Source organism: Haliaeetus leucocephalus, unplaced genomic scaffold (genome assembly GCF_000737465.1).
Source record: "Haliaeetus leucocephalus isolate CR32 unplaced genomic scaffold, Haliaeetus_leucocephalus-4.0 Scaffold273, whole genome shotgun sequence".
In the NCBI taxonomy this organism is placed as follows: Eukaryota; Metazoa; Chordata; class Aves; order Accipitriformes; family Accipitridae; genus Haliaeetus; species Haliaeetus leucocephalus.
The window spans coordinates 10,701,430-10,714,916 of NW_010972709.1; the positions used below are offsets into that span (position 1 = coordinate 10,701,430).

The 13,487-nt window shown below is 40.1% G+C and overlaps 1 protein-coding gene across 1 annotated transcript in view; it reads right to left on the minus strand.

Moving 5' to 3' along the window:
- EYA2 (EYA transcriptional coactivator and phosphatase 2) overlaps positions 1 to 13,487 on the minus strand; it is a 60,185-nt gene that overhangs the window by 13,951 nt on the left and 32,747 nt on the right. Inside the window, exon 9 of the mRNA XM_010569686.1 lies at positions 3,402 to 3,491. Within this exon, the coding sequence (XP_010567988.1) occupies positions 3,402 to 3,491 (90 nt within the window). The remainder of the gene's footprint in view (positions 1 to 3,401; positions 3,492 to 13,487) is intronic.

A 13,487-nucleotide genomic window follows, 5' to 3' on the forward strand; every position in this document is an offset into this window, starting at 1 on the left:
AATACATCCAGGAAACAGTTGCCTGAATCCCTTCTGGGTAAACCCTAAAAAAAGATAAAGCCCTGGCTAACAACAGAGTCTCAGAATCATTTTTTGATAGAAAAAAAGGGAGCATTCCAGTTCAGCCTCCTCACTCAGACTTTGAAGCCAGTTTTTTTGCTATGACATGAAATCACATCCTCACCAGACTGAGAAGGATCACACAAATGCTACTAAGGGCTGTGCAAACCTTGCTGTATCTATGGACAAATGTTTCATCCTCATCAGGCACTTTCTGGCAATGCTTCGAAAAGGCTTTACATCCTGGCAGCACCTTCTGCTCTGCACAGCACTGAAAACTGCAGCCAGCAAAATAAACCATTCCCCTGTGCTAAAGCAAGGTAATAACTGATTTCCTTGTCCAACCTGCCTCTCTGGCAAGGATGGGCAACATTTCCTCCAATTCCTGGCGCCCCAGCCTTCCACTGTCAGAACTGAGCCCAGCTGTGCTCTGGTTGGTTCAGTCTGCTGGGCCCCCGAAAATGCCTGAACTTGGCTATGGATGCGTGCCAGAGAAAAGTTTTGCTATGTTTAGCATTATCTAGTAAAAGTACTCTTACTTTGGTCTTGAATGGGGCAACTACCCTACTGCTTTCTCAGTTACATTTCTTTCACCCTGCCCCAACACAGAAGATGGTCAGAAATGGTTTCAGCCCTGTGCAGTTTTAGCTTATTTTGTCTTGTACAGGCCAGTGTTATACCACATGATGGTGCTAATGTATACTGTAACGTTTGCGGGTTTAGAACTGAATCAGCTTCTGTGCTTGTTTTTTACTGATTTCTTTTTTCTTTTTTAAAAATACAATTCACTGCATTTTTTTAAGCCTAGCACTCGATGATGCATGATCTTTAAATACCACTTTATGAATAGTCAAACCTGACTTCTATTTATCATCCCAAATGAAGGAGTAGGGTGGTTAACAGAGATGGATGACTGTGTTGTTGCAAATTCTTCCAAAGTGAAATGGCTTTTTTTGGAAAATGAAATTTTGTAAAGAACATTTACTTCTCTTGAATACTCCCTCTTCCCTCATTTTTTTCATTGAAAAGGTTGACCTAAAACCTTGGTTTTGTTTTGGTTTGAAAAAAAACCTTTAGTTTGTTTCACTTATTAAGAACGTGTGAAAAGGGAAAACAAATTTTTCAGTAGACAGTGCTCTTCTCTGCCCAGCTACCTGGGCCGTGCATTATCATTTAGAATGCTTAGCATTTTTGTCTTAGTGCTGGACCTAAAATAAAATTGTCTCACAATGCTATCTCTTTGCTTGTTTCTGCTCTGGCTAGCTGGAACACTGTTTGTTTTCAAAAGTTTTTAATGTTTTTCACGGTTTTGAGCCATGTAGGTTCCAGCAGCAAGTTGTTCTCACCTTTAGGTGCCTATGTCCCATTACACCCTCTGGCAAGCCCATTAAGGCTATATTGACTCACTCATTCAGCTGCCAACTTTGTGCTTCTCAATTTTTTAGTAAAAGCAGGTAAGCTGATAAGAGCCTAGGAAATCAGCAAAAATTGCTTCTCTTTTCTCATGCAGCAACAAAATAGCAGTAGTAACATAGATGGTTTTATTTATCATCTTTGTAGCCCAAACTACTTAGAGACAACCTCCCTTAATATTTTGCTGAACAGACGTGCCCTGTAGCACCTGGCTCTTTTCCTGTGTTGGAGATGGAGGCCAGGTATTTTGCAGAAGGTTTTTATTTCTGTTTGGAGACAGGATGCTAACTTTAGCTCTTCACTGGACTAATTGTTACATAGTCCTCCTGGAATGAGAAAGTCCCATATCTGAGGGATTTTTGTTTAGCTTTTGCTTCCTTAATGTCTAGAAACCACAGAAGAAAAGAAACACAACATACTAACTTTTTATAATTACAAACTTTGCTCTACCGTAGTGGCTGAAGAAGAACTTGAGAGGCCATGTGAGACAAAACTGACCTAAGGACTCTGCTTCTACTTCTGTTACTGACTGATAAATGTGCAGAAGTTGACTGAGGCCAGACAATTTACTACTTCGTTTCGTGTTTTAGAGCAGTAAGTGAAGCAAGGAGAAAATCTGTTTTAAAATTATTTGCCAACTTATGTTCTTGCAAAAGTCTATCTAGACAGAGGGTTTCTGGAGGGTGGCTTTGTACAAGACATGAAGCTTTTTTGCATCACATATTGAGATTTATGGGTGGAAAGTGCTGGTTGTGTACTAAATATTATCACTACTTATATAGTGCCCTGGACTCCCAAAGAGCAGCTCTCTTTTTTTTTTTTTTCCTAAGAGAGGGATTTTTTCACTTTGCACTTTCTGTACCCTCATGACCAACTCCTGCTTTGAAAAAAGCTGAAAGAGGAAAAGTCTGTCAGTTCAGGTGCTACCCACTACTTGTCTTACTAAAGGAAATGAAAATTCTCAGCAAGTGAAACCTCAGATTGTAAGAAGACAGGTGGCAGGGAAAGTTATACCTCCTGCAATGCAGAGGACCACAGTGCAATTAAGCAGTGAAGGAACCAGAAGTTCTCACTGAACTCATCAGGCACAGAAAAAGTTCTCTCATTTCATCTGGCACAGAAACAAACTCTTTGTTTTTCAAGTGAAGAAAAAGACCATAGAAGTCTGCCCAGGGAGGCCAAATTTTTTTCCTCCAAATACCTCCAAGCAGTATTCTGACTCCAAGGTGCCCACAGCACAAACCCCATCTTACTCACTTTGTATGTGACTCATTCAGACTATTTCTACTGATTGCAAATGCAAACAAATTGTCATCAGTGCTGTACAGCTGTTCCTCAGCTGGCAACAGAATTCTGCTAGCGTCACTTTGTTTGAATTTTACCATATATTCAAAAGGACTTTCCTTTTGTGTAAGGCATAGCCAGATCTAACCATGCCACAAACAGGAAGGATTCTTCCCCTTGGTCTTATGTTGAAACTCCCATAGTTTCATCCTGCAGTGTGCCTGAGCTTGAGCAGACCTCCTGCTGTGTCTGTGTGTACAAACAGAGCTTCCTCAAGAACAGAGACCATTTTTAAAACCTCTGCATTGGCTCATAGCTAATTGCTACCTGCCCCATAGGATCTATGCTAATTTAGCTTAATAAAATTATTAAATAGCAAATTTCAGGAGAAGCAGCAGCAATGTCCTCATTATTAGATTTAGTAAAACTGCCAAAAGCCATCATTGTTACTATGTATTTAGAAAAAAATTCCTTAACAGAATGAAGATGTCAAAGGGACACAGTAAAGTATGCTTCCAATAAGCTGTCTAAAGCCCATTTCTTTGGGGTCAAAAATGAAAGTTTCTTGGCCAGAAAAACAAGTTTGTAGACCAGATGCAAATGATTAGACAGAGAGATGTTAAATAAAATAAGCTGCTACATACCTCCAGGTCATTGAAGAACAGATGTGTATCTGCAAGGTTGAAGATCATTTCTTCCATCATAAGACCTATCCGCACAGATGTTGTAGTGTCCTGTTAGGGGAAAATCAGTTTTTTTCCATTCACTTTGATTTTCTTTTTGGGTTTGTTGGTTTTTTTTTTGTTTTTTTTTTTTTTTTATGTGTGTGTGTGTGAGATCTTAGACCAAACATAGGATCTACGCATTCCTGTTTCTGAAGATATGTTCATTAAAGTAATTTTATTTCCCAAGTGTATCTTAACATGATTTTCCCATCCTTTCTTTTGCTCTCCTAGATAATCAAATTCTATTATTTGAAGGATGTCTATGGCTTGCCTTGACCAATAATAGCCCACACACTTCAGATGATATAACAAGAACCTTTAAACACCTGAGACCATATAAGAATTGCTTCAGTAGGTTAGACCAAGAATTGATTTCCAATAGCATCATTAGTGAATGGTTAGGGGATAGTTAGGAGCAACAGAGCACACAGAGGGTGATCCTTTCCTGACTTTGCTCTTCAAACCAGCCATAGAAGGTCAGCATTATTCTCTTTTAATGTCAAACAGCAACTTGGTGAGCAAAATCTGAAAACAGAACCCAGAAGCTCAGACATAAATTGAGTCTCTTTCTCTGAAGAGTGCAATCCATGTGTCTCAGCACACTTGGCTTAGGTCTTCACTGCTGTGCTAACTCAGGTGATCAGCACAGAACAGGACAGAAAGGCAGATGTGTCATTCCCATAGCAGAGCCCAGCGTGTGATACAGTATCTACTGTCCTTGGCAGCACTTGTACACCTGGGCAGGGGATGCAAGACCAGCCACACTACTGCAATTCTCTTCCATCCCCACTGAAGCTGCCTACTTATTTAACAGTATCAACAGAGGTACAACAATCCTATCCTACCATGCAAACCCAATTATAGCACAATAAAATGTTCGTCCAAGTATGACTATTTCTGCTTAGGACAGAGTGTGCTCTGCAGTGGTATAAAGCATGCTTGCAGAGCCAGAACTGTAGCCATAATGGCAGTTACACCCAAATAACTACATCGATTAAAAAAAAAAAAAAAGACAAAACAAGACAAGACACAGCACATTAAAGTGCTGGATGGGTTCATCTGTCATTCCAGCTAGTGTCAGAAATAGCAGCATGCACCCTCTGCTCCCATCTGCATGGGCTGGCTGACTGTGATGGTTTGCTCATTCTGCCATTTTTTTGTATCAGCAGCCCCCTGCCTAGCTAGGTGTGGGTCTAACTTGGCCTTTCCCTGATAGGGTCCCAAACTGCTTCCTAAAAGGGAAGGACATGATGCAGAAGCTCTGGCTGCCTGCAGCATTTTTAAGAACACACTTTTTTAACCATTATGAGAATGTGAACATGCAGGCGCCAGCAGCTCTAAAATGGCTTCTACACATTCTTAAGCACATGTTAACTTTCTCACATCCAGATCCTGCTCCTACCAACATCAGCAGCAAAACATTAAGTAAATTCCTCTGAAAAGGACTACACTACCTGCAGCTCTACTTTAGTGCATTTAGTGGATTCATTTTAGAAAATTAATGTTTTTCCCTGGCCCTTGCTACCCAGGCGAGACACCACAACTGCCCGTGAGAGCGCTGTCACTTCATTTCCTCACCAAGTCAGCAAGTGCAAGCTTAAACCAGCCCAAGCTGAGAGGGGTGACTCTGCTTGGCCAGAGAAGCCACCCATAGACAATCCTGTGTGGCAAAAGCAACTGACACTTTTGGCTGGGCCATTTCCCTTTTCTGGCTTGGAGGACTACATTAACAGCTAACTGCATGTGCCCAGCAGATCTTCTCAGTCCTCCAAGCTCCCACTTGGATGGGGGGTAGCAGCCGCATGGCTCCTACAGCTCTTGGCTTATTGCTTCAAAGCTGCCCAATGGGCACTGGATACAGCCTCTGTGGATCTGTTACTCTGAAACACAATCAGGTGACCTGCTGTACCCGCCTAGTGTCCTGCAATATTAAATGAGTCTCAAGTCACTTTTCCATGTCTCTCATGCATAAAGTCAACCACCCATCTCACCCCCAAACAACTGACCTTGTTCCTAAACCCACCGCAAAAACATAGAAATGCACTGATGCAAACAAGGTTGCTAGCAAAACATTTTCTTATTCATTAAATACTTCAAAAACACAAGCAAAATAATCTGTGGTTAATTTGATAAACACTCATAGCTCAAAAGCATCGTGCCTGTTCAAACTAAACAACAGATAACTTAAAAAAAAAAAAAAAAGAGCATTTCCACAACAGGCTGTTTTTGTAATTCATCTTCATTAGGACAGGGATCTCTCATCTTTATGTTTATGTGGGTGGTTTTCCTCCACTAAAGTTACAAGCCATGCTAAACCAGGGCAGATTTATATGTAGTCTTTGCTCTAATTTTCTGCAGATTTCTGTGGAGTCATGTTATTGTATGACAGGACAATAATGAATTAGTTGAGGAGCTCTAACAGGGAGCACAATGTTTGGAGGATGAGTACATTTCAATCAACCTTTGCAGCAGATGCTGTTGACATGGATGGTGTATTACACACTAACCTAATTATTACGCATTCTTGGTGTAGTTCTCTTTAATTAGAGCAGAATGGCTGTGGTTTCAGCCATGTGTGTGACTCACAAGCATTGTGCCCATCTAAAGAAAAGCTCTGTCACTCATGTTTAAACATGCTTGTTGCTGTCCCAGAAAGAAGGGCACTTTCTCCTCTGGGCAAAAAGTAAACTCTAACAGACTTGCCTTGAACATGTCTCTAATTTTAAGCCCCAAACCTGCTCCCTTGATGAGGCACAGGGACACAGGCGTAATCAGGGCATCTGACTGTGGCCCCATGCGAACAGCACTGAATCAGATTTTACTACCCAGGTGTAGTTACACGGGGGAACTGTTTTGAAGAAAATATGCTGCAAGGAAGAAATTATTTTGTAAAATAGTTTTTAATGAAGCAATTTATTTTTATACATTTCAAGGATCATTAGCCTTTAAAACCCTTTCAGGAAATCTCATTGGTTGGTATCTGTCATTTATCCTCTAAGTTTTGTCTTTAGCTTTATTGGTATTAATCACTAATGGGGAGTAGGAAACATTTCCACAGTGTATGAAGTTACCTTCTCTTAAGCTGAACAACATGGAAATTAAACTGTAGATGAGAGGGAAAAAAAAAAAATCTTTCTCTTGAGATAAAGTATATGATGGAATGGAAATAAAACAGAAAAATGCACTTTACCACCCAGAGGGGAAGTCATTTGGGGAAATGATTTGGCATCACTGCTTTCACAGTATGGACATTTCCTCTATAGCAAGGCATGCTTCCAAGTCTTAAAAAGACTGATAAAGTTAAAAGGCAAATCAGCACTCCCAGTATGATATAGGTGTCTAGAGACACTAGGCCAGGGTTCCACTGGCAGTTATTTATTTGCATTACTGTAGCATCTAGAAGCACTAGTCCCAGATTTGAACCCCACTGTGCTAGAGGCTGTACCCACACAGAGGAAAGACACAGCCGCTACAGCTTTCAATTCAAGTATGAATAAACAGGAAAATCAGACTGACAGGAAAGCACCAAAATGAGACAGGTATATCAATCAATGTGTTGTACAAATTCTCTGTACAGTGTGTAAATAATCTGAAAGAGAATTATGAAATTTAACCAAAGATGTTGATGGAAAGGTCTTCCTAGGCACAGAAATCCCATACCACTAAAGGATATCTCTGTGCTGCAGGGGATGCCCTGGTAGACTGCTAATGCCTAGGTTAGAGTAGCCTGAGTTTAGCAGAGCAATGTAAAGTCACTGCATTCGTACCGATGATCCCTGCTAACACGTCCTTCCATAGGAAAAGTGCACCCTGAAGCCCTGGGAACAAGCTTCCTGGGTAACAGATCCAGCCAATGTTTTCTGATGCATATAAAGCCCAAGGAAGAATGGACCACAGAACAGCTTGAAATCAAATCTCCTCCAGGAACCACTTTTTACAGCGAGAACAGATTAATGTAAAAACTCAACCCTGAGTGCTTGTTCAGTAACTTTAGAAGAGCGAGGTCCTACCCCTCTGCTAATGTACGAGTCATGCTTTCACAAACAAGGACAATGAGAGGCAGGGATAGAAAACAGGCAATAAACTCCTTTTGTAAATAAAACCTCCAGCACCACAGTGTATCCCTATATGCCTCACCTCTGCCATGCACCATTGTTGGATCTTCCTTCAGGGGTGAAATTAAATAGTCCCACAAATTACTTTATAGTGCTAACCTCTGGTGCTTGGACATGACAGACCAGGCACTCCTGACCCTCCAACACACAGCTTTAACAGGCTTCTTCCCACCGGCTGGGGGAAACAAGCACCAGGGGACCAGTGATCATTTTGAAGTATTCACTCTCAAAGAGATTGGTATTCCCCCTCCTCAATACACCCTTCACTCCCACTTTTAACGAACAGGAGTAGTAGTTGCACAGCTGCTCATTTCTGCTTTAGTGCACAACTTGCGGGAACTGAGACATAAAAAGCCCCCATTCCCTACTACTCCTTCATAAACAATAAAGGATCAAAACACACAAAGAGTAAGATAAGCCCTTTTTTAACATTTTGGATCAAAAGTGTTTGCCCAGAAGGGCATCCTTGGACATGTCTCTCCTGTTTCTGTCACAGCTGTGACTTTCAGCTAAGGACTGATGGGCTATTGGCTACTACTGACAATGGCCACACCTTGTGAGCAAGATAATTTCCATCATAAGCACTGTCAACTCCCAGCTCCAAATCTGCTTGTTTTGGGGTAATTTTGCTGCCTGTTCAGCAGATAGTCCTACTAGAGGAAAACATGGGCAACAGAAGCCTGTGGAGCATGCTGCAGAGGAAGACAAAAGTGTCCACTCACCAAGGGGAACATTTTTTTTCATATCCCAATGGCATGAGCTGACACATTTGCTCTGAATGTTGCTTTTATGTTGGCTAGTTGCATGCACTGTTCCTAATCCTTGAACTAGTTCTGTACATTTGAAGTGAATTGCATTTTAAAATTACAATTTGAGTTCAATTATGTCCTCCAAGCTAATAACACCTTGCCTAAAATTAATTTCTGTTTCTGTTTTCATTTTGTCCTCTATTTTGAGTAAAAGGATGACAGAAGATGGCTAAATGAGCTTGTTGAACAGCCTTCAGTCTGTCATTGCTTAACGATGATTTCCACAAAAACTGGAGGTGAGCAAAGAACAAATATTTCACTATTACAGCAGTGGGTTAAAGTGGGAAGTTAGGTCTGCTCACTCCATGTGAAACTCCGAATATTTTAGTTCCTGTATTTTAGCAAAGCAAAGGGAATGCAGAATGTGTAGGCACACCCAAATTAGTTTTAAGCTACTGAATATGGGTACAAATAGCTGCAAGTATGTTGCAGCATGCGGTATATAGGTCCCTAGACCCTTTTTCAGGAGCTAACCTACACAGAAGCCTGCATTGCAATATCTTCACTACTAAAGGTACTGGCATTATCTACACAAAAGCCAATGTGCATTGCAGCCACACTTCAAACTGCACCATCAGCATCCTCCCAAATGGCTCTGTATTAAAACCTTCTTACCACTGCTCTCCTGAAACACTGAGATTGATTTTTTTCATAAACTGTTTATACTTGCCCTAGAGTATGCATTAAAAAGACATGTATTTGTTAACACCTGCAGCTACTACTAATCCAGTTGGCTGGATGTCCACAGCCAGCTCTCCCCTCTTGTACACTGTAATTTTGAAAGGAAGAGAGAAGCAGACTTATCTCTGGCAATCTCTCAAGTGCAAGTCACTCTCGCCTCCGATCCTGGCTCGAAAGCCCATTCCAAGCCTCTGCCTTACAGGCACCCTGTTCAGACTTGCAGGCCATTAGCAAAGGGGCAAAGCTGGCTCCTTTGAGATGGATAACAAGTCAGCTTGTTGTCTGACTCTCCTTCTATTTAGCAATGTGCCAATTAACCCGACATTCAAAAAGTTACGACAAAGTCATTCTGAGCATGGATCTTGGATTCAGACCTCCCCCAACCCCCGCCTTTAAAAAACACAAAATAAAGCCCTAGTATTTAAAACTAATCAGTCTCTTTAAATCTGTGCCAAATACCTGTTTATGCCGTGAGCAAATAATTACTTTTCTACAAGGAAGAAAGTATTAATTAAGAGTATTCATCAGACTCCTATTCTATAGGGTTTATCTACCGCAGGTGTCAGCCAGAGGTGAGAGACGGATTAGTATACAATCAAGGGCTTTCTAAGTTAAATCTCCTCCTTGTGGTTAGCTGTTAATAATAAAGTTGTCACCAAAAGAAAGAATTTAATAGTTTTAATTGCGTTTAATTACTTGGAAACTCCTGGAAAATGGACCAGCTTGGTTATAGTATAAAAATAATAATAATAATATAATAATAATAAAAAATATAAAAGCAAAGATACAAATGCCTGGGCCACATGTTTGAACAAAAAGAGTCTGTAAGAATAATCATTCTTTGGTTATAACATTTTATACCTTGATCAGAATTTGAGACATGAACAAGGCTTTTTCATAATAATGGGAAATTAACCATGTGCACCAGTTCTAGTTCAAGTAAGTCCCCATCTTTTTGAGGAAGAGAACACATTTAGCATTTTTACTACACTTAAGGAGCTTAGCTTGCAATTTTACCTTTTTAATAGACACAGACTACAGCCAGACCTAGCTTCTCAGAGCTTTTCAAACGACAGAGTGGGTATTTGTGAGAAAAGTTGTTTTAAGTAACCAAAGTAGCTCAGGAGCTGAAACCCATTTTCAGAAGTGATTTACATAAGTGACTACACTTCAGACTTTTTAAAAAAGGACTGTCCTTTTTCAAATAGAATTACTCAGCTTTTCAGGCTCTAAACTTTTTTTCCCCCAAAATGAAGACATACTGTTTTACCTAAACATTGATATATCCAGGTTTATTAGACAATCTACCAAATTTAAACGAATTCTACAGTCATCACAGTGTGACCTTGTGAAAAGTCCATGCTGGACAGAAAGCAAATATAATTTAATCCCTTTTCTTCAGATACGTTTTCATATTCATTCTTACTGTGACTTGAGTGGTACTTCCTAGTTATTGCTTATTATTTACTGAAGGACTCTCTTTCTACTGGCACGTATCTGTTCAGAAATGGTTGGGGACTACACCTTGGAAATTATTCCAATAAGCAGACGGGCATGTCAGTCACTAAATCCTTATGTTCAAGAGCACACGGAGGTTGAAAAGGTTCTCCTCCCTCTCTAAATCAACTATGCTTAGGGACAAGCAGTAATGACTACACTAATTTATCCAGTGTCTGAACCCATGAGTTCTGAAATGGATTCCAGTCCTGTGAGAATACTGTACTTAAATACAGGTTAAAAGCTGGGCCATGATGCTTGAGCACAAACGGGAATTATTTTTATTTAGTAATACAAAAGGTTCATGACCAAAAATCTACAAATAATTTCTTTTTATTATACATGGCATAAAAGTCAGAAGAGGGAGTGGAATTTAAACCAAATATGTCTTCATTCCCTTCCCCTCAACACAGAAAAGTCACTGTATTTCTATACATAAGCCCTTGATAGCTCTGTGAAAAATACAAAACTCCTGGAGAGCTTGGTGGAAACATATCATGGTGTGAAATCCTCAGCACAACTGCATTATTTTGCACATGCAACTTCCTAACACAAGTTATGTCCCTTTGGATTTTTGAAACTATTTTTCCCTTAAAATCAAGTCACAATTCAGCAATACTGGAAAGCAGGTTCCCTTTACTCATGCTTGTTTGACAACCCAGCATTGTTTCTGATATATATTTTATGTCAGAAATAATCCTTTAATACTTCCAAATGCCACATGTGCACTTTGCTTAGAAAACCCTCTGCTCACCTAAGCTCTAGTACAAGGGGTTACATCTACACAAGCTCAGAGCATCTCCCATGCCCACCAGCTAAGCTGTTGTGGATCTGGTTTTGCTGTTTCTGCTGCTGCTTCTCATCAACCAGTACAGATGATAAACGCAGATGTTTGCTCCTGAAATACACATTTGAAATAATCAAATGGCTGGAATTATTTACTCCCTTCTCTCCAATAATGAACTAATAATTGATATAGCAGCATGTCTAAAGTAACAGACTGTTTTATTACCTGCAGTGATTGAATGCTTTTTTAATTTAACTTAAAAAGGCATTAAACACAAGGTTTAGCCTCCAGTGGGTAAAAAAATCTCCAACTTCCTCAGAAAATCCTTTCCAAATTGTATTCATCTTGACTTAATCCATGATCTACTGAGTGAATTAGGCTCTATTTGTTTTGAAAATCTATTTTATGGAGTTCCAAGGACTGTGTTTTCCTTAGGAAGGGCTTATTCTGCCTTTCTGACCAGGATGCCTGCTAGCAGCCCTCAGCATAGGCCTCTGCAGGTTTTTAACGTCCCAAGGTGCCCCACACATATGACTAACAAAATGTAAATAAACACAGCTGAGCCAGTAAGAAATTGGAAGGTTTTCTCATTAAAGAAATAAAATAAACAGATGTCCTTAAGCACTTTGGCTCATGTTTGTCAAAGGAATGGAAAACTCTCAGATGTTTGAACAGCAGTAGTGATATAACGCCACATCTCAAGCAAGAGAAGAAAAAAAGCGACGCCATGGCACTTAGAATTAACTAATAGTTCTCAAGGGAGGGCGCTTTTGATTTGAACCTTAGCAACTTCTACAAATAGTTTTTAACAGCCGAGCAATAAAATGGGGTTTTATTCCTTCTCAGTTTGTAAAGTAGTAAAGGACAGATTCGGCCATTAGAAACATGAATCACCATCACATTTGATTAAATCCCTATGGTGTTTCAATCAGGTCCTGGCTTTAGGGTCCTGCAAGAGAACAAAGCAGGGAAAAGCACAAGCTACTTGAAGCATTCAATGAAAGAAAGGAAAAAAAAGAAAGAAAGAAAAAAATCAACCCTAGGGTTTTACAAGCATCTCTAGTAGAGCCAAGCAGGAACTTTTCAATGACTTTTTTTTTAATTGGAAATTATAATTCACTTAAAGGAAAACTTTTTGTAAGAACATATAACTGCCAGTGAAACTTTTGAGGAATAAGGTTTCTTAGATCCACAACATCACTTCTGGGGACAACAAGACAGTCCAGTTCACAGCCAGCCACCTTACAGCATCTATGACATTTGCTTGAAATGCCAGAAAATCGTATTTATGTCCTGTCCTCAACTGGGCCAAGCAGCAACTTTAGCTACCCTGTCCAAAAGGTCTTGAGGCCCCGCTATCATTGGAGGACCCTCTCCTAGTCCCTCACATACCTGTGCCACTGCAAGTCCCTCATCAGAGAGGCAGAGCCCATGTTGGCACAGGCTGGAAACTTGAGTGCATGCCCTGTCTCTATCTCACTGATAGCTGTCTGCTTACAACTTGGATAAATCTCATGTTGCCACTTCTGAAATGCAAAAGCAATAAAAAGATATGGCTATCATAGGAAAAACAGCCTCTATATCAGCCAAGCCACTACGAGGCAAACTGCAAACTGAAAGCAGCCAGAGTGGCCACTTCAGGCAAAACGACCATGTAGTCCAGGCTCGCAGGGACACAGTATAATACAGGCAAATCTAAACACCTTTCAGTTAAGGTTAACTAAAACCTAGAACATGACTTTGCATGACTGTGATTTAAAACTGTGACATAATGTGCTGTATTATTTTTTGCAGTATGTTTTTCTTAATTTGAGCCAATTCAAGATGCCAAACAATCTCAGAAATTGCTATGCATCTTACAGGGAATTTTGTAGATTGTAACACCCCGGTATCAGCAGACATCATCAAAGTACTGATAAAGAGCCAACGCAATTCAAGAATTTAGACTGTCCTATGTATTCAGTTCTTTAAGTCAGTGCTAAAATAAAATCCTTTCCATTTGGTTCCAGGATTTCAGAGTAACTTGCACATAAAGATGAATTTTAACTCCAGATTTTACTTTACTCACAATTCATTTGGACCCTAAAATCCCAAGGAGTGTACCAACACAGAACAA